Below are 26,173 nucleotides of genomic sequence, written 5' to 3'. Positions count from 1 at the left end.
TCTTCATACTGTATGCAAGACCCAAACAGAATATGAACACTGTGGTCAAAAAGTTTCCATGTGTTGGTACTAACTGCCTTGAAGACAGGAATAAATCTAAATTAAGAATTTCTTATTTGCATACCTATGTTCATAGCATCATTATCCACAGTAACCAACGTGCCTATCTATGGAGGAACAGACAAAAAGTTGGTCTACATATGCAATGGTATATTATTCACTCTTAAAAAAGAAATAAAAGTATGACACATTTCACGATATGGAACCATGAAGACATTAAGTAAAAGAGGCCAGTTACAAATAGACAAATTTTGTATGATTCCACTTGTATGAGGCTTTTAGAATTTATAGAGACAGAGTAGAATGTGGTTATCAGGGGGTGGAAGAACATTGGGAAGTTATTGTTTAATGGGTCCGGAGTTTCTATTGGGCTGATTAAAAAGTTCTGGATATGAATAGTGGGGATAGTTGCAAACAAAGAATGTGCTTAATGCCACAAAATTGTATGCTTAGAAATGACTAAAATGGTAAATTTTATGTTATGTATATTTTACCACAATTTTTTAAACAAGAATTTCTGATTGGAAAGAACTATCAGGCATTATAGAGAATTTGAAAACCAGCTGTGCAATTTTTCTTTGGGATATTATTTTGTTTCCTTTTACATTTTATTCAATTAAAGAAGTCAAGATGTTTTGAAAGTTCACTTAGAATAATCAATGTCCAGGAAAAGATAAAGAGAACATTTTGAAGAAGAACATCATTGTGCAGAGATTTGCCTTACCAGATAATAAAAACTTACAATAAAGTTATAATAATTAAAACAGTAAGGGTCAGGCACAGAATAAATAAAATTGGCCAATGAAATAGAATAGAAAATCCCCATATAGTTCTAATTGTACATGGGAGGTTGATATTCACAATGGGCAGGAGGATTTAAAATCAATGGAAAATAGAATTTATATTAAATATTTTAAAAATATTTCTATCCATTTTGAAGGAAAAACAAACTTCTACCTTACACCAATATGAAAGTAAATTTGACCTGGGTTAGTAATCTCATTTTTAAAAAATATTAGAAAAACTCTTAGAAACCTTTTATTTAAAGGATAAATAACATTTTTGTGAGATGATTAGATACTACCCTCTGAATTCTAGCGAGAGTGAATAACCTTTAAGAGCCCCTTGCAGATTAAAGGATACAAAAATGGAAAAGAGTATGATTTATTTACATAACCCAAGTTTAAGAGTAAGGTGAATGAGACACTAGAATACTCGGATGATGAGAGTGAAATTGGTACAGACTTTCTCTAAGCAGTAAGACATGCTTATTAAACCTTTCAAAATGAGTATACTTTCAGTATAAGCCAATGATTACACTTTGAGAACAAAGAACAATGAAGGATGTGCTAAACTACTTAAAGAGGCTTCTTCCCACACACTTTGCCTCCACCCTGAGAGGAAATCCAAAACCCTGATATATTTTGACTCATGCTATAAGATTAGTTCTGGGCACTGCCTGTTTCTCAGCATTGGAAATGCAGGGAAATGTGGCTCTGGGATATCCCAATCCTGCAAGGTCCTATTTCATAGGAAATACATAGGTGATTGTCTGAAGGCTCAAAAGAAAGAAAATGTACTCCAGGTACAACAGCCCTAGCACATACCCTCTACACCCCCACCCTGTCCATAGCTTACCCCTTGAACTTGGGAAGCATCTGTAGCAAGCCTTGTTGTCAGTGCTCCAGGGCTATTTCGGAGGTCATCAAACCAGCCAATGTCTTGCCCCAATATTGCTCTGAAACCAAATTTACGTAGCCTTTTTGTGAGGAGTTCTCCAGATTTAGCAAAAGCGTATCCCTAAAACATAAAAGAGTTTTTAGTGATATGTTAACAGGGAAAAGAGGGAAATAGCTCAATCACTTATTTTAAAATAAAATTCCTTACCTGCAGAAATTGAGTGCAAAGGGATACACAGCCCATTGCTACAAAAAGCAGGCACACACCATTGATCTGTGACCTTTGTTCTTCTTTATCAGGAAGTGAAAAAGTCTTTGCAAGACAGTAAGCAAGAAAGTAACTTTATTATTACCAAAAAAAATCAAATTTCTTTTAGAAATTTCTCTTAAGCATTGAGTTAAAAACTATTTCACTTTAAACATTAAAGTGATTCATGTTTACCAGTAATTAAACCAAAGTTAACTTTGAGTGTGTGTACTTTAATTCCCCGTGGGGGAAGGAAGCCTGGAGAATGAAAACCAATGGTTATGATTGACAGAATTTTTGTCTTGTTTCTTTACCTGATGTAGGCAATTGTGTTGGATTTCCTTTGAAATAGATGAAAAACTGTTATGAAATGCCTCAAATCTTTTATGTAATTAGGTAAAGTAAAGGAAGGAAGGAAGGAAGGAAGGAAGGAAGGAAGGAAGGAAGGAAGGAAGGAAGGTAGGTTACTTGAAAATCTGAGACTGTTATCTGGGACACAACTCAAAGTATTATGACCTCTGTCTTTCTTCAATAATAAATGCAATAAAGATGATGTTCCCACTCAGGTACATTGCCTGTTATTAGTTTTTTAGAATATATATATATATCATTAAAAAAGCAACTAGCTATCAAGGTATTGACTGGAATTGGCTTAGGAGAGAAAAAAGTTTCCATCCATCTGAGGCTGAGGTTGTTGGCTCTAAATCACCAGACGCTGAAAACATTCCTTTCAAAAAACTATGAAAATTGTGAGTGGGTTTTCTTAGCCTATAGTAAGTAGTAAACTATACTCACAAGTACCTGTATTCTGCACTTACAGACATATGCTCAAGTAATGGACTGGGGACTAAGCTGTTGCAATAAGAAAATGAAGAGAACCACATATTCTAATGACATTGCCCTACAGTGAAAGGGGTTTTAGGTACAACACCTTCCTAATTCAGACTAAATGAGGGAACTGGAGAGTTCAGAAAAAAGCATACTTTATAGAGCTGTACAAAAAATCCTTATTTATTGCTCAAGGGCAACCAGTTATTCAATAAATATTTACCGCTATATACCAAATAAATATCCTGAAAACAATGTATACTACTCCATTAACAGATCCTTTTTTGTAAAGCCAACATAACCCATTCTTTTAAAAAATATATTTTTTTATTGATTTCAGAGAGGAAGGGAGAGGGGGAAAGGGATAGAAACATCAATAATGAGAGAGAATCATTGGTTGGCTGCCTCCTGCATGGATCAAATCTGACCAGGAATTGAACTGTGACCTCCTGGTTTATAGGTTGACACTCAACCACTGAACCATGCCGGCCAGGCCAAAGTAACTAGTTCTAAATATCATAAATTCCAAAGTGGGAAAAGGGTTCCAGATGAATGAGATTTACTGTTTCTAGGACAGAAAGTTTCTAGAGCCTTCATGGTTCTTTATACAAGTAAAAGTGGTTTCAGGAGTCACCACCGTCATTCTCCCAGCATAGACTAGCTCACATTTTTACTTTATAAAGTTTTAAAATTCAGGACTTTAAAGATATATTTCAGTTTGCTTTTTTAAAGCACTATACAAATCCCCTGCAAACCCAAATTGTGAGGACACGATGTCCATTCCTCCCTAAGGTCACCTATTATATTCACAGACTATAGTATAGAGCTGTAGATTATCCAGTTTCACTCTTATTTTCCAGATGGAAAACTAAAGCCAAAACATCACATCTTTTTTTTGCAAGTTCATGTAGCTTGTGTCCAGAGCAAAAAATGATCATCTATCTATCCATAACCTTTTAAAATAACATTCTGCCCCATGAGTTCTTTGTACTTTCTTTGTTCTTGCAACTTAAAGGGCTATCCATCAATAGGTTCCTCTGTTCTTAGACTAGTGGCTTGGGCATACGTCAGTGCCACTCTTTTAATGGAAATCCCCTTACAGTGAAAACAAACATTCACTACACTCTTGCTATTTGCCAGATGCCAAATGTGTTGCTTAACCTAATTTAACTTGTAAGGACTTCCTTAAATTGGGATTCTTAACACGACTCAGTGTGGTAGATTTTCTTGCCCCATGTAATAGATGAGGAAACTAAGGCTCATCAAGGAGAAGCCCTTTGCCCAAATGCACAGAGTTCAGAGCAAACACTACTACAAATCCAGGGATAGCTGACTCCACAGTTCATGCTTTCCCTATCCAAATTGCTGCGCTTGGAACACTTGGCACATTTTCCAAGTCAAAAAGACCCAGGGAATGTGAGTCAGATAAATTATGCCTTACATGTATATTGAGGCTTCACTAGATTAGCAATCACGCTCCTAGTAATACCCAATAATTTGCTGAGTCCATGTGCCAAACTATGGTCTCAATACACTAAATGTGAACATTGTGCCCTTTACATATGTCAGAATGAAAATAGAGCCATTAAAAGCAGACTATTATCTGACTCATGATTATAAAAATATCATAAATCTACAGATGACTATGTGATAATTATACTAAGAGACAAACAGAAACAATCTTTATTACCAGAGGAAAAATAGTAGTTTGTTTAGCATCATTCTCTTAGCAAATATAACTCTGTGAGGATATTAACCATGAGAAGACTTTGGATTTCACCAACTAGACCAAGACCCTGCTACTCTCATCCTGCAGCCCTTAAGTGAAAAGCTCAATAGCTTGGGTTAAGTTTTTCCTAAGATTTCTGGTTGTGACCAGAAGAATCACAGAGAATATTCTCACCACCAATAAATGGTGGGTGCTCTAGGAGGGCAGGGTTTATAGATGAATAATCAAGTTTTTTTCTGTCTTGGCCATTTCATTGATCACTAGAGCTGGAAGGTATCTTAGAAATTATCTTAGTCAGTCCTTCATTTTAAAGTTCAGGAAACAGAAGCCTAGAAAAGTACTATGATGGGATCCCATATGACTTATGAAGCCCCCCTCCCTCCACATACCCCCCTCACCCCCCGTTATGGCAGTGAAGGGCTCTGGTTAGTTTTCTATGGAAATTGATGAATTCTACACCAAAAGCAATAATAATAATAATAATAATAATAATATAAATAAATATAGTATTTTATAAATAACTAACAGAGCCAGTTTCAGAAGTAAAGTCTCCTGACAGGAAAACCAGATTCTTTCCACAGTAGTTCATATATAGGATGAAGTTTGGTGAGTATATTCCTTACTTTGCTTTTATAAAACAGAAGGAAATGATCAGCAAAGATGCTGACCTCCTGGATTTATTTTAAAAACAAACATCTAGGGCAGTGATGGCGAACCTATGACATGTGTGTCAGAGGTGACACGTGAACTCATTTTTTTGGTTGATTTTTCTTTGTTAAATGGCATTTAAATATATAAAATAAATATAAAAAATATAATCTTTGTTTTACTATGGTTGCAAATATCAAAAAATCTCTATATGTGACACGGCACCAGAGTTAAGTTAGGGTTTTCAAAATGCTGACACGCCGAGCTCAAAAGGTTTGCCATCACTGATCTAGGGCATAGTCTTGAGTCTTTATAGGTTCAAATCTATCCCCTGCACCTTCTACATCTACATCACTGCTAAGTACAATGCATTTCCAGAGCTTCTCGCTACTAGAATATCAGCTTTATGAGAGCAGGAAGGGGCTTTGATTTTCTTGTTCACCACTCTGCTAGTCCCAAAACCAGCCACAGTGTCTGATAAACAATAAGTGATCAATAAATGTTTGTTGAATAATTATATTATGAGTGGATTTTTTTTTGTTTAATGCCTGTCTTCCTCAGAGACTTAAAATGCCATTAAGGAAGACACCATGACTGATAACTGCATTTCCAAGTTCTTAGCACTGTGTCTAGGGCAGATAACAAATATCTGTTGAGTGAACAAATATTTCTATTATTTTAGGATATTGCACTTAGTATACATTAAGATATATAAATTAATTATTTAAAAGATTTTCAGCATAAAGGTTTTACATAACTAGAATTTCAATTTACCAGAGTTGAAGATCCCCTGTGTTTTCAATGACCTCTCTCCCTGAAGTGAACATGATTTCCTCACTGACCACAAGGGGGCAGTGTGAAAACTAAAGCCCAGGCTTGGGCCCTCCCTACACGATTGACGATTTTGTCTGTGGACTAGCCAGGTCTTTATGTACAACTTATGCCTGTTGGGACATTTTTTCTGGTCAGGAGCTCTGCTAGAGAGACAAGGAGGGGGGGGGGGGGAGAGAGAGAGAGAGAGAGAGAGAGAGAGAGAGAGAGAGAGAGAGAGAGAAAGAGAAAGAGAAAGAAAGAGAAAGAGAGAGAGAACAGACACAGAGACAGAATAACTAAAATTTAGGACTCCTACTAAGCTCTGACAATGTGGTGTGCTGGCAAATCCTTTAGTCTAGGCTTCTGAAAGGCTGGGTTCTAGTCCTGGCCCCATCACTTAATGCCTGTGTTACCTTGAACAAGTTAATAAAGTTCTCTAGATTCTAGGTTTGCCTTTCTGTTGACCTCACAAGATAGTATGTGTGTAAATTACAACTAAGAAAACTTGATATCATTTTGATAAATAATTTTGCAATGATAAGGTTTTATTAGAACCTGACTCTATAGAAACACTGCTTCAATTTGAATCTTAGATTCACTACTTGCTATCCTAAGTTCTCTGTGCCTTGGTTTGCTCCTGTGTAAAATGGGAACAATAGGAATACCTATTGCAGATGGTTATTAGGAGAGGTTAATGTGCTGTTATATGACAGTGGTTAGCTAGTGTCTACTGTTCGTAGTTATTTTTTATTATAGCAATGAAGTCAGATGGAGAATATTCAAAACATCTAGGAAGTGAAAAACTGACATAAATGTAATCTTTTCCCATTCCTATTTTACTTTACTCTCCTTTCCCCATTTTCTCTCTAATCAGCAGGAAGGCAGCGTATTACACAACGTACTCTAACACTTGCTATTATAAGTAAAACTTTGTACCTCAGCTGTTCAGCAAGATAAAAATAGCCCTAAAATTCTTTTGTATTATTCAACAAACCTGTTTGCATTCTGATGTGGTTTGCATGTAGGTTAATTGCCCTCTTCTAACATTAAATTTGTAGCCTTAATGCAGTTTTACAGACTTGATGACGATGAGTGTCCTGCCAGCCCAAACGGCAGTGCTCAGCTTCGCCTTCTTACCTTCTGTGTGATGCGACACTTGAGGCATTTTAATTCTTTAGAGATGAGAAAAAAACTAAACTCGTTACCTGGTAAGTAAAGAGCCAACCTATCAAAAACAACAATATCCACTGATAGAAGCACCAAAGGTAAGGAGAATAAAGATAGTCCAGCCGTTTGCTTACCCCAAGAATCTGGCTGAATAAAAAGGCATAGAGGGGTGTGACTGCCCCATTGACAGCGGCACCCACAGACCCCACCACCATGTAGGGCCATTCTGGAGCATTGAGTTTCAGAATCCTCCGAACCGGGGCAGGTTCAATTTCTTCTTCCACAGGAATGTTCTTGTCCTTGAGGGGAAAGAGGGTTAGATTAATCATTCAAATGTACACACAGACACTTTTTTACATACTATTTTTTTATATAGCAGACCCTTTAGCACTCACAGGTGGAAGAGTCATGTTTTGACTGGTTATGAGTGACCTCAAAGATCTGTGAGGAGTGGTGATTTGTTATTTTGTGAGGACTGGTTTTAAATTTCTTGAGACCCAGCTGTCACTGGAAGGAAGGAGCCCGGAGGGGCTACTCGTCTGAAAGTGACTTTTACAGTTCTCATTTCACAATTGCACATGCATTGACTCTTGGGGAGTAATCAATATGTTGGATCTTTGAGGAAAATAAACTCCTGATTTAAAAAAAAATATTTGTGTTATAGTAGTATTTACATATTTGAGGACTTTTGAAATTTTCAAGGCTCCCAAGGCAAGCCAGTGTATCTAAAACAGAGGCAAAATAACTTGAAATTTGTGAAGCTGTGTCAACAATTCTCATTTACATGTTTTCTGTAAGGTTTACCTCAATTAGTACCCAAAATTTAACTGTAATCTATTTGGATTTCTTAATTTCACATTTTCTTCACAAGGAGTGAAGATTATTTTAATATTTTCCTATTCTGATTTTTTTTTATTTGCCATTAAAGTGTCATAGCTAGCAAATTTTTATCTTCTTGAAGGCAAATATTATATTCAAAACCTCATTTTTACCATCATTTTTCCTTGGCTATAGATATTACTCAGTGCTTTGTCTTAGGCCCATGTATTCAATAATTTTTAAATTTATTACCCACCTTATTTGAGAAAGGATTTTAGGTGGCTTATATAGATCTATAATAATTTTTTATTTTCTTCTATTAAAATACACTATATACACTATATTATATATAGTGTATATTGCATGTACCTGTCCAATTTTCCCAGCACCATTTATTGAAGAGACTGTCTTTACTCCATTGTATGCTCTTGCCTCCTTTGCCAAATATTAATTGAGTGTAATGGCTTAGATTGATTTCTGGGTTCTCTGTTCTGTGTCATTGATCTATATGCCTATTCTGTGTCAGTATCAGCTGTTTTGAGTACAGTGGCTTTGTAGTATAACTTGATATCTGGTATTATGATTCCTCCAACTTTGTTCTTCTTTCTCCAGATTACCATTGCTATTTGAGGCCTTTTTTGGTTCCATATAAATTTTTGAGTATTTGTTCTAGATCTGTGAAATATATTGTTGGTATTTTAATAAGGATTGCATTGAACCCATAGAATGCTTTGGGTAGTATGGACATTTTAATGATGTTGATTCTACCAATCCATGAACACAGTATATTCTTTCACTTGTTTATATCTTCCTCTATCTCTTTTTCCAATGTCCTGTAGTTTTCTGATTACAGGTCTTTTACCTCCTTGGTTAAGTTTATCCCTAATATCTTAATTTTTCTGTTGCAATGGTAAATGGGATTTTTTTTTTTTTTTTTTTTTTTTTTTTTTAGTTTTTCTTTCTGAGAGCTCATTATTGATGTATAAAAATACCGTCGATTTCTGGATGTTAATTTTGTATCCGGCTGCATTGCCAAATTCACTTATTAAATCTAGTAGGTTTTTGGTGTAGTCTTTAAGGTTGTCTATGTACAATATCATGTTATCTGCGAATCATTTACACCATGGAATCCTATGCAGGTGTAAAGAAGGAGGATCTCTTACCATTTGAGACAGCATGGAGAGACCTGGAAAGTATGCTAAGTGAAATAAACTAGTCAAAGAAAGATAAGTATCACATGATCTCACTCATATGTGGAATCTAATTAACAAAATAAATTGCTGAGCAATATAGATCCAGAGATATAGAAGCATGGAACAAACTGATGAATCTCAGAGGGAAGGTGGGGGTTGAGGGGTGGGTGAGGAGATATTAACCAGGGAACTTATATGCATATATGCATAGTCCATGGACACAGACAATAGTGTGGTGAAGGCCTGGGAGGGGCAGGTGCGGGGTGGAAGGGGTCACTGGGAAAAAAAAAGAACAGGACATCTATAATACTTTCAACAATGACGATAAATTTTAAAAAATAAAGGGGAAAAATATATAACACACATAGTAATGTACCCTTTTCGTAGCTGAATATAATGAACATACAACAGCAAGGAATTTCAAATGCTTTCCTTTTGCTTATAAAATCAAAGATCATAATACCAATTCAATTTAAATAAAAGCTTGTATCATGTCTATGTCATTATAGTTGCAAGCCAGATAGGATGGAGGAAGGCAGCTTAGCTGGAGATGGATGTGTTACTGCCTTCATTTCAAGTTCTCTCTTGGCCTGCCTTCAACATTTGCACTTGTCATTACTACTCTCTCCTGCAGCAAGTCCTTCTGTTCGATGGTTTTATTTCTGACAGCTTACTAACTCCAGGAATCAATGCCAGAGAGGAAGAAAGGAGCCTGGGAAAGCTGAGTGGAATAGGCATAGAAAGAACAGGATTCTTGGACAAGCCACACACAACCAACAATGAGATGTATTACTGAGCGCTTGAGTTTTTTGAGTCTCAGTTACCTGATCCTCAAAATGAGAAAGTTAGACTAAGTTATTTTGAGGAGGCAGTTCTCCAAAACATGGGTCTCTCGTGTTTCTGCACATCTTGTGAACAGAAGCACTGACTCCCTTTGTTCAGACTATTTTTTCAAGGAAGTTTGTATAGCAAATAGCCTTGGAGGACACAGATGGTGTCTCCATCCCCAGAAAAGGGCAGGTGTGTTTACTGCCCATTACGAGTCAGGCTCCTTAAGCCCGAGATTCCTCTCCCTTCATTGATGGGTATCATCTGGCCCCCTGTGCATCACAGACCAGGATTTCCCAAGTCAGGAGCTGAGACCTCCCTTGCTTTCCTGATGTCCCCTGGAAGAGGCCATTTTCCAAAGTGATGCAATCTTTTTGTTGTTGTTAATCCTCACCCAAGGATATTATTTCCACTGATTTTTAAAGAATGGATGGGAGGAAGGGGGGCGGGGGGAGAGAGAGAGAAATACCGATGTTAGGCACATTGATCCTGACTGGGGCCGGGGATGGGACCTGCAACCCAGGTACATATGCCCTTGACAGGGAATCAAACCCATGTCTCTTCAGTGTGTGGCCAAAGCTCTAACCATTTGGCACCACTGGCCAGGGCAAAGTGATGGAATCTTTCAATGCCATTGGACCTCGACATAATTCAGCTTAGGGAAAGTGGGGGTTGGGCTAGGGAATCAGTGAGGTAAACGCTATGTTCTTGCTACTGCCGTTGCTCTAACAAAACCGCTTGTCTCTGACTCAGGTCTGTTGTGTATTCTGCCAGCGTCCATGAAATTGTGTCAGCCTAACTTGATAACTTGCAATAGAGCAAACATCAGACTCCTCACAGTTCTCAACAGTGGTTGGTGTCCAGATTTGGATGCATACTAAACTCATGTGGATCTTTGATTAAATACACCGATTCCTGGGTCCCATCACCAGCTATTCTAATTTAGTCAGCCTAAGTATGAGTGTGTGTTTTAAAAAAATACTCCTCAGTTAATTCTGGTGACAAAGCCCATTTTGTGAGATCCTCAGCAGTACTAATACCCCTTCCAGCACTAATGTCTGTCATTCCGTGACTATACATTTTGTCAGTCTCAGCTAGAACAGTAAAGTCTAATGTTTCCTGGACCAGCTCCCCACAGAATGCTCCACACATAGCCTTACATGACAGAAATTTCTCTGCCCTTCTGATACCTGAAGATTTCTCCAACCCTAAACAACAACATCTAAGGCATTGAAAGGCAATATGAGGTAACTCTGCGTAGTAGCTCTCATTCCAAGATAAACTAACAAGAACCAAAATTTAACTAATTTGAATAATTTTCTTTTGTCTATTTTATTAAAAGTTGGACTTTAAAGGACACTGTCCTCTGACCCCCCCCCCCCCCCCCAAAGAGTGAGTATCAAGATTGAATGATGAAAAAACGAAGAAATCTGTCCCTGGGTAATTTACTTTTGATTGACTTTTATTTGGTGTAGCTAAAGGCATAGTAAAAGAATAAAACAAAATATAATTATGTGTGGAATGTTTTTCTCTCTGATTTTGTAAATCTACCAATAAATTTACTCATCCAAAAAAAGCTAAAGATAAATTAAGATGACTAAAGGAAAGATGAATAAATTCATGGCAAACCAGTAACTGAAAGAGAGCGATAAAATTATAAAAATGCATGTGTTTCCTCATTGCAGAGTTCCTGCCTCTGTGGTAGCAACGTCAAGTTGCACAGTGCTCATTTGTTTATCATATGTAAAGAAGTATCCTGCTAGCAACTCCAGTGCATGGAGAAGGGCAGTGGCCCCCACTCATCCTTGCATCCCTAACACAATACCTCGCACATAATAGATGTGCAATAAATGTTTAATGGATGAAACCTACTATGTTGATGGTTAAATGCTAGACACTGGGCTTTTCTCAGTTTCCTTCCTTCCATCTCCTTGTATAGGTTAGGTGAAAATATAAGTTCCTATTTAAATTTTATGCCCTTCTATCTATATTTTGTTTTGCTGGTTTCTGCATGCCAAATCATGGGGTCAAAAAAAAAAAAGGAACTCTTGCCTTTTGCAACAGCATGGATGGAACTGGAGAGCATTATGCTAAGTGAAATAAGCCAGTCAGAGAAAGATAAATACCACATGATCTCACTCATTTGTGGATTATAGAGAACAACATAGACTGATGAAAAGGGACAGACTCAAAGACTGAGAAACAGCAATCAGGCTATCAATCCCCAGAAGGAAAGTAGGGGAGGGCGGGGGTAAGGGGAAGAGATCAACCGAAGGACTTGTATACATGTATATAAGCCATACGAATGGACATGGACAACAGGGGGATGGGAGCATGAGTGTGTGTGGGGGGGAGGTTGGGGGTTAATGGGGGGGATGAGGACACATTTGTAATACCTTAACTAATAATAAAAAAAAAAAAATAGTGACTTTAAGAAATGGGAACTATGGCCCTAGCCGGTTTGGCTCAGTGGATAGAGCATCAGCCTGAGGACTGAGGTTTGATTCTGGCCAGGGCATGTGCCTGGGTTGAGGGCTCGATCCCCAGTAGGGGGCGCACAGGAGGCAGCTGATCAATGATTCTCTCTCATCATTGATGTTTCTATATCTCTATCCCTCTCCCTTCCTCTCTAAAATCAATTTAAAAAATATTTAAAAAAATGGTAAATATGACAAGAAGTAGAGGTTCTTCAAATGAATAAATACTGATAGTCACTTTTATGGGTCCTGTCTCTGTCATACCTTTTAAACAAATGCCTAAGCCCTATGTTAGTTATGATGCAGTGGTGGGTTTCTAATAATTGACACTCAGGGGAACAGGATTTCTACTGATGTGAGAGAGAGAGAGAGAGAGAGAGAGAGAGAGAGAGAGAGAGAGAGAAAGGGAGAGGGAGAGAGAGATAGAAACATCGATGAGAGAGAAACATTAATGGGCTGCTTCCTACATGGCCCTACTGGGGATCGAGCCCACAACCCACGCATGTGCTCTGACCAGGAATCAAACCAGCAACCTCTTGTTGCATTAGATGACACTCAATCCACTGAGCTACACCGGCGAGGCCATACCCCTATATTCTACCTTGTCTTTTCTAGTTTTCCTGAACTCTTTCCTAGATATCAGAGATTGAAACCTCTAGCCTGCAGGATCCCCTAATTCTAAGCTGAATTTTATCAGCACTACCATTAAAACCAAACCCCATTTCTGGGAGCCAAAAGTGCAGCTTGGAGAGGGAGGAGAAATGGGCTGTAGTCTCAGCTGTGACCCAGCTAACTAGAGTTTCAAAACAGACTTTCTCTTCTAAGTTTTCAGAGTCAAAACTCTAAGAAACCACAACACTATTGACACTCAGGGAAACAGGATTTCACACCCCCCCAAATATGTCTTTTTGGTATGAGGATTATTTGATGCTGACTATTTCTTCTTTATGTAATTAAACCTTTTGCAACAAAAGATATAGCATTTCCCAATTTTACAGAAGATAAGGTTAGAGCTTCCACATCAAAATGAGAAAAAGGAAGAATTTCACCAGTGCTTGGGCAGAATTTAGTGAACTATAAAAATACTTTAAAATTTACTTGGGATTAGAACAACCCAAATATTTAAAATACTTTAAAATTTACCAGGATTAGAAATTCCATAATTTAAAATTTATTAACCCATAGTCTACTGTTTTCCTCTTAAAAATGTTTGATTTTTTTTAAATCTAAAAGGCTCTAAGATAATTATCATACAAGCAAGCAGTATTAATAGAAGCATAAGATGTTTTTCCTTTTGGAGTTTTAGCAAAACCACATTGGCTTCCCTGTTATTTTCTTCCTCGTTCTTCTTTATGTCTCCCTTAACTAGAGAGAGAATATAAAGTGGCACTTTTTAAAATCATACTGGTTAACATTTAATTGAGTTTAATTGTTCCATTCTAATTTGCAATGCTAATGAGTAGACTATGACATGTAGCAGTGTTATGTCTCTAAAACTAATCTCTGTATTTGATTTGCTTCCCTTTAGTTAAATGGCTCCCTTTGGAGTTTTCCCTGCAGTAACAGCACTCCATGGAAATGTGACTCCAGGGAATCTAATTGTTCTCTGCAACGATGCTGGGCCATCTACCAGTTTCAACAACAACAGCAAAATCCCATTTCCTTTTTCTTCTTCCCAACTCTTGCTTTTATTGTCAAATGTTTACCCAGAAACTAGGGGGGAAAAACATAAAAATGTAAAAATTGACTATGATTGGTGCTGCTGTTTGAAATTTCAACGTCGTATTTGGATCTTTCTCCCTGGCAGCTCTAATAAACTCCCTGCCTCATGCTTCTTGTAGTTATTCGTGGCAGCACCTGAATGGAAATGAAGTACCTGTTTCTAGAGCCAGGAGGGGGTTTGAGTCCTTACCATCAAAATGCAGTAAGCAATCATGCTTGCTAAATGTTTTCTCTCACTGTGATTCATCCTGCTGCTCCAGAGAAAAAGCGTTCATCTATGAAACATACTTACAACTCTATTCGGTAGTGGAATCTCTACTTATTCATGATTAATACACTAAAAGCAAAAGAAACTTAAGAGTCCTTCTTAGTCATAAGGTCATAGATAGTATTGTACTTTCTTCCAATTCTGTCACTGTGAGCCAATGTACAATTACTTCCAAAATGAATTTTTAAAGATAATTTGAAATTACATCATGCATAATAATTGTGCTTGTAATTAAAATATTCTCTGACTTATTTGCTTTGATAAATAGTGGTTAAGGCTTTATTTTATTGTAGCAATTCCATTTTTTATACTAGTTTTAAAATCTTCTGATGTCCTACTAGGTGCAGGCACTGAGCAAGGTGCCCAAGTTGATACAAATACAAATAATATATAGTCACTAACTTTAAGAAGCTTATAGTTTAGCAAGGGGATAAGACAACGTGACCTCAAATAAAGTTTAATAAGAAGAGTTCCATGAAAAGAGTCATGTGAAGAGTAATGGGGGATCAAAAGTGAGAGTGTCAGGGCTGAAGAATGAAGTGCAATGATTAAAGTGCAATGATTTCGGGAGGAGGATGGTCACTTTATGTGAAAGTTAGTGCCCACAATAGCTCTGGATACATGCATCCCAATGAAGAAAGGTTTATATTGTTATTAGAGGCCCGGTGCACAAAATTTGTATACGGATAGGGTCCCTAGGCCTGGCAGGTAATCAGGGCCGATCAGGTTCCCCGCTTCCCAGCCTTCCTGCCTCCTCCTTCCCTCACTGCCTCAGCACCCCTCCACTGCCACTGGTCGCCCACCATGTTCCTCACCACCCCCTGGTGGTCAGCACACATCATAGCAAGCGATCGAACTCCTGGTCTCCGGGTCGAACTCCCGAGGGGACAATTTGCATATTAGCCTTTTATTATATAAGATATAGGTTGGGCCCTCTCCTATCTCTTTCATCTTTGTGTTGTTTAGAATTGTGTTAAAATTAATAGTATTGATTAGTTACCACAGATGGTAACTAGACTTATTGTGGGGGTCATTTTGTAAGGTATGTTGTATGTTAATTAAAAAAATTTGTGATAACTTGTATAAGGTTAGCCTTATCAAATATGTTTGTTGGTCAAACACTTTTGCCAAGGTTATTGCAATTTAAGAAAGAGACTTAAAATTTTGGAAGGAAAAAGTTTTCAGATATTCTTTAAAAGTTTAAAAGGATGCCTACATAATCAAGTAACCTGCTAAGTACATGTAATTTGCCTGTGTTTACTAGAATGGTACATTTAAGAACTATTAACCATTAATAGTCCAGTTTTAGTTACCATGCATTCTTAAAAGTAATTAATTAATATATGTTTCTTTAAAAACATTGCGTAAAATTTAGAGTTTCCATCAGGTCTTAATATGTTCTCCCCTTCAGTCCAACAGTGAAATATTACTAGATATAGGCCTTGAAAGCTCATATTCTAGGCCTGCATACAATAGTCCCCAGGAGAGGCTTCTTCTATTCCCCCATGAGTGATTGGTGCCTGACCTTTCTGCCTTCTTCATAAGTAGATTTATGATCAACACCAGTTAATGAAGGTTCCTGTACCAGGTAAGAAAGCTGAGTCTTGGAGCGTTGCCGGATGGAAGCTCTGTAAATAAAAAGATGAAACCATTTGTAGATTGTGGGCAGGTTGGAACAGAAGTCAACTGGTATTCAAGTTTACAAGACATGTGTCAAATAAACAGAAATGTTTTCCGGGTCACCTGGTAACCAGATAAGGGATCTTTCTGATTAAACTAGACAGAGTTATTCTTAGGGCAGAATTAATCAGTGGGGTTGCTCTGGGCCCTAAGCTAGACCTTGACCCAGAAGGGAGAAAAAGAAGGGAGGCAAAGTTGTCCTACTAGTTTACCAGAAAAAGGTGTAAGACTCAAATCCATTCTGAACCCACATGGCTCTGCTAATTGCTATCATAGCAATAGGCCATTGCCTTTACTTCCCTTCTGGCTGTATTTTTATCTACCCATCCCTGCCTCCCCCCCATCACCTTATACTTTGTATACTTCAAAGTTTTGCCACCTCTATACAAATGAGCTAGTCTGAAAGGAAATAGAACCCCTAGTGACATATTCTCCAGGCTATATATCACCCCTAGCGATGCATTTAAATTTTATTGATATATAATTTAACTTGATGTGTTCATTCATTCATTCAACAGAAGTTTATTGGGCACCTACAGCATGCAATATTCCAGGTGCTGTGTGGGATACAAAGACTGGTCAATGACAGACTTGTCCCTCAAGAAACGTAAATTGTATAGAGGAGCAACACATGTACACCCAATCCTAATGTAAGGAAAAATGTACTAAGTGCTATAGGGCAGGTTTGAATAAAGAGTATGAAAATGTAAAGGAAAAAGACATGTATGGTAGATGTTACCATAGAAGGCTTCTTGGAAGAGGTGACTAAGGTAGGATTTGGGTTTTTGTAGACTAGAAGGAACAGCATTTCTAATTGAGAGAACAGTGTAAATGGAAGCATGAAGAGAGGAGAGAACAGGAACACTCATTAGATATACTTAGTACAGGACAGATATAGGAAGTGATTGGTTCAGGTTGTTTTGTTTCATTTTCCTGCGATTTCTGGGAAAGAGATTCTACTCTCCTCTAGATTAAGCTTGAGAAGATGTAGCATTGGGAGCTGATGGCAATTATGTTGAAACTCTTAAGGAAAGAAGTTTCCCCTAAAATAAAGCCAATAGTGAAAACAAAGTAGAGCTGAGGAGAGAGACTTGGGCAAATCATTGACACCCCAGCCTCGCCTGAAGCCAAAGCATCCTCCTGGGACTATTCCTTATGTCAACTGCTTCTCTCCCTTTAAAGGTTAAACCAGGTCGAGTTAGGTTTTCATTCATTTGCAAACAGTGTCTTCAGTGACAAAGGCAATGCTGAAGACTTGGGAGGAGGGCAGTTTCCTGATGGAAGCATTAATTGGAAGTCATATGGTGTAAGAGAGCAACGTGAGAGATGAGACCTATATCAACTGCTTAGTGCAATCCAGATGGAACCATTCACAAGCCTCTATCCTTTGTATCCAGGTGCAATTGGACTAAAACTCATATCAGGGTGGTGTCTGCCTATTACACAGGCTCCTTTAGCCTTCTTGAGAAGGCAGTAACACATCAACTTAATTAATCTAATTTGTTACCACGTTCTGTTAATGGTACTGCCACCCTCTTAGTCACCCAGTTTCAACAAGGTGCATGTATCACAATTCCTCCCTGTTCCTTGCTCTTACATATTCAAACTCTTGCCAAACCTCATTATGAACAGGCATGAAGCCACTCCTTATCTCCTACTGCCTGCTACCACACTGGCTTCTTCTGGGGCACCCCCCTTTTCCCTCCCAATCTGACCTGAAGCTACAGCAACAGAGTCATTTGAGTTTGGTAACTAAGGTCGAACTGTCTTGTCCAGATGGTGTAAGGAATAGACATGTGTCACCTGGAGAGAGCAGAGTGCATGACAGAGCTGAGACTTAAGTTCATGGGGCTGAAATAAAACTCATAGCATTAGAAGCCATAGCAGGAGTATATAAAGAGAAGAAGGTGTCAAAATATACTTGACTACCTTCCAGTCTGAGCATGGGAAGACCTATATCCTTGTCCCCTCGGACTTCTACTACTTTAATATTACATTTCATAGGTCTCTCTCTCTCTCTCTCTCTCTCTCTCTCTCTCTCTCTCTCCCTCCCTCTCTCTCTCTCTCTCTCCCTCCCTCTCTCTCTCTCTCTCTCCCTCTCTCCCTTCCTATCCCTCACACCATTCCACCTGTCTAGGACAGGCTGTCCCCATGAGACAGCTAGGCAGGCACCCTATCTGCCAGGCAGTTCCCCTCTCATCTACCATAAACACCAGAGTTATAATTCTACCTAAGCCCTTCCAGAAACCTACAACATCCGCCACTCCCTTTCTCAGAAGCTGCTTTACTACTTCTCAACGCAAACAAAAGCAGCTAGATTGGGAAATAAGTTAGCTGAATAAATAATACTTGCTCTCAACATTGTTATTTAGAAAATTAATTTCTTCATCCATTAAATTGTTCTTGAACCTAAAATCTATGACTAAAGAGAGACTTAGCCTTCAGAAAGACCTTAGACAAGGAAATAAGATACAAATTAACATTCCACTTAGTCATCTTTTAGCAAAAAAAAATTAAAAATCTGTCAGCCTACACAATGAGATATTTTTAACCATCTTCTCATTTAAAGTTGTAAATCTTTCTCTGCAGGAAGTTAACAGCTTCTTTCTGTGTATAGATTGTATTTCTGGATTTCTCATCCTAGCCACCAAAATCTAGACTTTGTGAGAACAAATGGTCAAATAGGAAATGTTTGTATTAAAATGGTTATCTGGTCCTGATAACAGATTGTAAGTAAACTACTTAGAACAGATGGAATTTGGTTCAGCACGCTATCAACTTATTCTTTTCTAAATTCAATAAAACTAGCATTTCATGAAATTTTTCTGAATGATCTGTTCTCCAAAGGAAAAATAAAAAACTCTAAGCATAAACTTAGTGAACTACCCTTTGAATATTAAAAATAAATAAATGTATGTTTGTACTACTTGAAGTTGTTACCTGAATGTTTTGTTTTAAGCTCTTTAGCCATTTTTCAATAAATGATTAGCTAGTTATCTTGAATGAACTAGTCCTGAATTAAATGATCTAGAAATGTAAAAAAATGTTAGAGAAATATGCTGTCAGTTCATTGCCTACTGTAGTATCCTAACTTGAGAAAAAGAATCTTTTTAATATTAAAGGAATTATTTTATTAAAACACTTAAACCAGGATGAAAGCCTAAATTTACAGTCTTACTAACAGTGTACAACAACAAAAATATGTTTTGAGAGTGAATACTGATATATTTATCCATAGAAAAATAAAAACCTAAAATATAAACTAATTAAATACATAGCCAATGTTTGGGGAAATTATATTTAAACATTAGAAAATGCACTTCTTATTTCATCTAACTAAAACATGATTTGTCTTCAGAAGGTTACTCTGGAAGAAATATTTGAATTCAATTGCGACTCAGAAGGTTAAAGAGTAGAGCTAAAGAAATGAATCTGACCTCCACGTAAAGTGGTAATTCATACCAGAGTTAGCTTTGGTGGGAAAGACTCAATACAGATATTTTCTAAAACAACCATGTTTCTAAGTTCAATAAACAACATTTTAACTATAGAGCATCTCTATCATGACCCTAACCCTAATAAAATGAGAAGCTAAAGTTAAACAAAAACTCCTCATTAATTAGAAACAGGACTGTCAATATAGCAACCAAGAATTCATTTGCATGTTCCTATTACACAAGACTTGGGCCTGTGCTTAGGGCTTTCCTGGTAGTACCCAAAATATTACCTAAGAGTCCTAAGAATATTTGAAAACCTTAAAATCTGCCCCAGGGCTCAAACTTACCTTAAACTAGCCCGGTAGCTCCCTCTGCTAAAGGTCTGTTTGCTCTCAAGTAAAGCACCTTCAGTGTCATCTTTTCCTATTTCAACACAGCATGAGGGATTCCTTAGTGTATGCAATAAACAGAACCATATCAAAATAAAATTACTTACTATGCTTGCCTCGCACATAATTACCATGCCTGATGCTAAAACAGACATTAACTATTAACTTTATTGCAATAAGTAAAATAACCCTTGTCCAGCACATTCTAACAAAAGATTTCAAAATAATAGGCAAGATTGAATCTTTCAAACTACATATGTATAATAACCTATGTGTTATAACCACAGAAACAGATATCTTATAGCATGAATCATAAAAAACCTTAAGGGAAGCCCACTAGAAGTAGGAAAAAAATTATAGACTCACCAAATTTAAAAAAAAAAATCATTTCAGAATAAATCACAAGTTATATGTATAAAGTTACATAATTATATAATTGTATAGTCTGTAACTATACAATTATACCCAGTGGAGTTCAAAATTGATATGTGACATGGTAGAGAAAGTGTGGAGTGGTTGATTAATGTAGGTTGAGATAAACCACCAAAACTGAAAATTCAGATTGAAAAAGAGAAGGTGTGCTAGGGCCTGAAGTATCTATTTACATTAGTGAAAATAAGCACAATACATTTTAGTCATTGATTCATTCACTCAACCAACAAGAATAGAGCTCCTACTGTGTGCAAGACACTATAGAGAGTCTCTCTTACTTGCAAAGTGTGTGTGTGTGGGGGGGGGGGGTAGGGGGTGAGTGGGGTAAGAGGGAGGGATGAAGTTGAATGTTCTTCAACAGAACACCAGGGCTCTATGACTTGATAAGATAACTGAACCTCCTGAGTGCCTGTCCTTTCCTGTATCATTTACATAATGCCTCCAAGGGCTTTTGGGAGAACAAATAGGACAGTGTATATTAAAGTGCATAGAAAAACATAAAGCATTAATACATTAACTATTTAATACAATATATAAGCATAATGAACAAGGCACTTACCCTTTATGCCCTCCTCATTAAGGGCTTGATCTCCTTGACTTTGCAAAGTCACTAGAGTGAAGTAAACTCCTTTTCTTTCCAACAGTTCTTCATGTGTACCTCTTTCCACTGCTGCACCATGTTCAAAACCAATAATGACATCTGCAGCTCTAACCGTGGATAGGCGATGAGCGACTGAAATGATGGTATGCCCATGCTGAATCTGTAACGATGCATAGTGCACCATTAACTGAGACCGTAAGACAGAGCTGGCATCGACCTTTGGTTCATCTCGGAATTCACAAGTGAGTCAGAGCCTCAGTCCCTGGGAGAATCCTTAAATAGGCTGTGCAGACATTAAAAATAGCCAGCACACTTTCTCACATTGTTGGTCCAGTTGTTGCTATTAAAAAACAGCTAAAACAAAAAAGGAAAATTTAAAACTCACAGATTTTGCCCTAGTCGGTTTGGCTCAGTGGATAGAGTGCTGGCCTGCAGACCAAAGGTTCCTGGGTTTGATTCTGGTCAAGGGCACATACCTTGGTTGCAGGATCCTCCCTGCCCGGACCCTGGTCAGGACAAGTGCAGGAGGCAACCAATTGATGTGTTTCTCTCAAATCGATATTTCTCTCTGTCTTTCCTTCTCTCTTCCACTATCTCTAAGAAATCAATGGCGGAATATCCTCGGGTGAGGTTTAAAAAAGAAATAAAATAAAACTCACAGATTTTAAGTTAGACCTAACAAGATTTTAACTTTTACATGTGCAACTTCTGGAAGCAAATCATAACTGTCTTTTGTTCAATTGTGAGGAACATTGCAGTCAGCCAATATTTTCTAAACAGTCAGACTGGATACACCGCGACCCATGTAGCATATCTCTCTTTCCCCCACCCACTCAATAAGCAGCCTTTCCTACAACAGCACAAACATTTCCACGTGTAAAATGAACTCAGACTTTCCACAAACCTTACTCAGTGCCTCTTGCACCATGGCTTCGCTCTCATTGTCCAGTGCCGAGGTGGCCATGTCCAAAAGCAGGATCTTGGGATTTCGAACCAGGGCTCTAGCAATGGCTACTCTTTGTTTCTGGCCGCCACTCATCTGGCCTCCTCCTTCTCCAACAAGAGTGTCAAATTGCTAGAAAGAAAGTGAGCCCAGCAATGAATAGGAAGAATTTGAAGACTCCTGACTAATCCTTCATGAGGTCCTTTCTAGCTTCCTCCTCAAACATGAATTTTCAGAGGTCTAACTTTTACTGAAATACCCTTTCCTGAAACAGGTCTCATCAATATTTGTGTTTAAGATTTTAAAAAATTGATTTAATCTCTTAGTCCCAGGTTCACTGGCTGTGTAAATGTTTCTGCTTAGCTCAACTTCAAATAAAATGTTTCCACCAAACTAAAAGTTGATTGAGATCCTGAAAATCCATTTTAGAGGATTAGAGCACTTATCAGATCTCATTTCTTTTCTCTAGCTAAACAACACAGAAAAACACAATGCTAAAGCTGTCTTTATATTGTGAAATACCAAGCCACCTTTATAACCGTCACCATCGAGAGCAGACAGTTGGCAAGTATCTTGCATGTCTAGCATTATATTGGAACCTCACAGCAGGTCAGACTCTCGTCTTGCATATCATCAGCCAATGTGAGTTGAGCACCTACCATGTATAAAGAAAGCACAGAGCTTCACTTCACACATATCATCTCATTTAGTCCTCACAGATGTCCCATGAGGTAGGTGCTACTATTCCCCTCAATTGATAGATAAGGAAATGCTGGGGTGCAAGGGGGTAAGGTAACTTCTCCAAGTTTATAAAGCTTGCAAGTGGAGAAGCTGGGGCCTGTATGGAGGAAGTGTGATGCCAGAGTTTTATGCTCTTTAATCACTAGGCTATATTACTAGTATACTCATGGCTGTAATCCTATTTATACAGGAAATTTAGAAGGTGGACTAGAAATTGTTCTAGAGTACTGACTCTGGAGCCAGACCACTTGAGTGTGAACCTTGTCTCTCCTGCCTTGAGCAAGTTATTTGACCTCTCAGAGGGCTAAATGAATTAATAAATTAAAATGCTTAGAACAATGCCTGGTTTGTAGGAAGCACTATATATGTTTTAACGAATAACAATGCTTCTTTGACTTAGCTAACCATTAGCCTCAAGCAAAATTCATATAATAATATGGAATTGGTTTTGTTGTCATTGTTGCTGAAAATGAAGATAAAGGAGGAATTTTGGAATGTGTTAGATACAGTGCTGAGGACACATATTAGCCACCTAAGTATAAGAAAATTAAACGACAATGGGAGACATCAAAAGAGCATCGTGCAAGTTATTGCCACATAACAAATTTATCATCTGCTTTGACAAATGCTTAATAGATAGAATAAGGAAATTGTATCAATGTCAAAAGAGCATTTAAAAGAACATTCCCCAGCTTGGTAGACTTTCAGTAGATTAACAACATGGTTTCAAACAAAGGGGAAAACTCATGGTACTTTTCCAGCATGACACAAAAACATGACATTAAGAATTTAATGATTTAGGATTCAAATGCAAAGAAATACACCTCATAGAACTTTTTTCCTTTTACAATTCATGAGTTTCCCTCTGAATGAGAGGCTCGGGGTACCTGTGGCAGCTCCATGATGAAGTTATAGGCATTGGCTTCCTTGGCAGCTCGGACTATATCTTCCATCGTGGCCCCCTCTCTGCCATAGCGAATATTCTCTGCAATGGTGGTGGAGAACAGAACAGGCTCTTGCTCCACAATTCCAATCTGAGCTCTAAGCCACTGAATGTTAAGAGAGCGAATGTCATGGCCATCCAAAGTCACCTAGAGAACATGAGCACAACATCACATCTCTCAGAACCCTTCAGGGTCTGAATCATAATACTATGTTGTACTTAACCCATGGGGAGAAAAAATAGAGACCAACAAGATGGTAATAGAAACAATTCCTCTTATAATATGGTTGTTTATATAAGAATGACAATATATTAGTATAATTGAAATCAAATATAGCTATAGGACAATTTATTGTAGAAACATAAATGTTGTAAAAGTCTCTTTATTTAATGTAATTGGGAAAGGATTTTACTTCCTCGATAAGTAGTACAGTCACATGTGTCTCTCTCCCTTCCACTATCTCAAAAAAAAAAAAAAAAAAATCAATGGAAAATATCCTCAGGTGAAGATTAACAACAACAAAAAGAATACAGTCAGTTATTCACCATACTTTGACTATTTTTACTATGCTTTTTTAAAATATATTTTTATTGTTTTCTGAGAGGAAGGGAGAGGGAGAGAGAGATAGAAACATCAATGGTGAGAGAATCATTGGTTAGCTAACTCCTGCACGCCCCACTCTGGGGACCAAGCCCCCAACTTCAGCATGTGCCCTGACTGGGACTTGAACTGTGACCTCCTGGTTCATAGGTCAATGCTCAACCACTGAGCCACTGTGGCCAGGCACTATGTTTTGACTTGTGACCTAAAATGGACTTCATTAGATGCATTAAAAATAAGCAATGATTCTTATCTTGTATATATTCTTTATAGTAAAGTTTTCTTTCTGGCCAGATTCACCAAAATAGTACTTTGCTATTCAACAGCAATTGAAACTGCGAGTGGAATGAGAAAATTAAAATTACTATTAGCAAAATATAAAAATGTTACATAAAGAAACCATGATTTTAATATATTTAGAGTATAGTTATGCTGGTATGAGGCCAAGAATATCCAATCAGAGAATGATGTCTTATGACATAGGAAAATTCTGGTTTGTTTGCCATGTTAGTGTAACAGTACATGCACTATAGAGAATTCATTGCATTCAAGTATTTAATATGTACTCAAACAATTCTATCTTGGTAAGAATGATTTAGAGAGTGAAAAGCCTTTGGCACTTAACAGACCTGTGTTCAAAACGGGGGCAACTCTCAATCTCTCTGACTCTTCTTCCTCATCTGTAAAATGATATTTACCTTTGATGATCATTGTGAAAATAAGTAAGCATTTTTATAAAGTATTTTAATTATAATATGTGATAAATGGAAATTATTAATATTTATTTTCTTACTTTCAGTTTATGTTTATATTCAAATAAACACAAGAAAAAAATTAAGTAGTTTGTGAAATTATATATATATTTTTAAAACCTAACTTCTCAAAGCTGTAATAAATAATTGTTCTCTGTTAATTCTGGCCATGGAAGCTTTCCTATACTTAGCATTTGAAGAGCTTCAGGAGAACAATAATAATTTTGCTATTATACAAAGAAATAAATGAAAACTTTAGTTCACTGAGGAGGCAGCCACTTGGAATGTATCTGCACAGCCAGTTCCATCACTCAGAGAATGGACTGGTTGTTCAGTGAACGTGGTCATGCAAGGAATTAGTGCAGCCACAGCAGTCAAAATCATTAAGTCAACCCCACATGTGTCAGGATGGTCTCAGTGTATGCTAAGCCTTTGGGGTTGATTAAGTTATCACCATTTGCACTTGCCCATCCCCTGGAGTGAGAAGTTTCTGGAAGACACACACCATGCCTGCACTGGGGTCGTAGAATCGCTGGATGAGTTGCAGGGCTGTGCTCTTCCCAGCTCCGCTGGATCCTACCACAGCCGTCATTTCCCCTGGTTTGATGACCATGCTGAGGTTATTTAAAATCTGCAGAGGAGAGAAAAGAACAATGTCAGCAGCTAGGCTGCAAGTTAGGATGCTTTGTGAGGATATTGTGTTTGTTGAACTGTACCCTGCATCCATGAATAAGCAGCACATTAGTAAGCAGTGCCTAGGATGAAGCTTTAGCATTCAGCACATTACTTACTATTTAGCTGAAAGCCAGGCCAACAAATAAAATGATGTGTGGTAACACTTGAGGTTAAAGTAAATCAACCACATCCGCTTTTAGATGTTCTGGAATCTCATTTAAAACATCCTGACATACTAGGATACCTCAAGAAGACGGTCCCAATTAGTTAAGGGAAGAAAGCCATTAAGTTAGAAAAATAATACAAATTTATTAACCACATGTTAATAAGCCAGTTTTCAAAGTTTAAGCTGTCACACACTTGTATTGTGTGTGAACATGTTATTTGAATGAATAACTGTATCTAACAGATGTTTGTGGTTTATTTGCTAGATACAAAACTCTGTTCAAAGTAGAGATTGAATGCTGGTAAGCCTAGAAAGGGAAGAAAAAAAAGCTACCT

General features: G+C 37.6%; 1 protein-coding gene across 15 annotated transcripts in view; it reads right to left on the bottom strand.

The window, feature by feature from the left end:
• The window catches only part of ABCB11 (ATP binding cassette subfamily B member 11), a 91,944-nt gene that overhangs the window by 22,565 nt on the left and 43,206 nt on the right, over positions 1 to 26,173 (bottom strand). For 12 of the 15 annotated variants that reach the window (XM_036320392.1, XM_036320395.1, XM_036320393.1 and 9 more), the window contains 9 exons: positions 25,503 to 25,628; positions 23,589 to 23,792; positions 21,922 to 22,092; positions 20,976 to 21,177; positions 19,943 to 20,018; positions 16,004 to 16,106; positions 7,306 to 7,470; positions 1,948 to 2,052; positions 1,699 to 1,860 (listed from right to left, as the gene is read on the bottom strand). In XM_036320392.1, coding sequence (XP_036176285.1) covers positions 1,699 to 1,860; positions 1,948 to 2,052; positions 7,306 to 7,470; positions 16,004 to 16,106; positions 19,943 to 20,018; positions 20,976 to 21,177; positions 21,922 to 22,092; positions 23,589 to 23,792; positions 25,503 to 25,628 — 1,314 coding nt within the window. Of the gene's footprint in view, positions 1 to 1,698; positions 1,861 to 1,947; positions 2,053 to 6,842; positions 7,177 to 7,305; positions 7,471 to 16,003; positions 16,107 to 19,942; positions 20,045 to 20,975; positions 21,178 to 21,921; positions 22,093 to 23,588; positions 23,793 to 25,502; positions 25,629 to 26,173 lie in introns of those variants that run through there. The other 3 variants (XM_036320403.1, XM_036320404.1, XM_036320405.1) reach the window with 3 other exon arrangements.

This window comes from Myotis myotis, unplaced genomic scaffold (genome assembly GCF_014108235.1).
Source record: "Myotis myotis isolate mMyoMyo1 unplaced genomic scaffold, mMyoMyo1.p scaffold_m19_p_8, whole genome shotgun sequence".
Taxonomy (NCBI): domain Eukaryota; kingdom Metazoa; phylum Chordata; class Mammalia; order Chiroptera; family Vespertilionidae; genus Myotis; species Myotis myotis.
The sequence above is the reverse complement of the archived record's forward strand: the minus strand, read 5'-3'. Positions and strand labels throughout refer to the sequence as shown.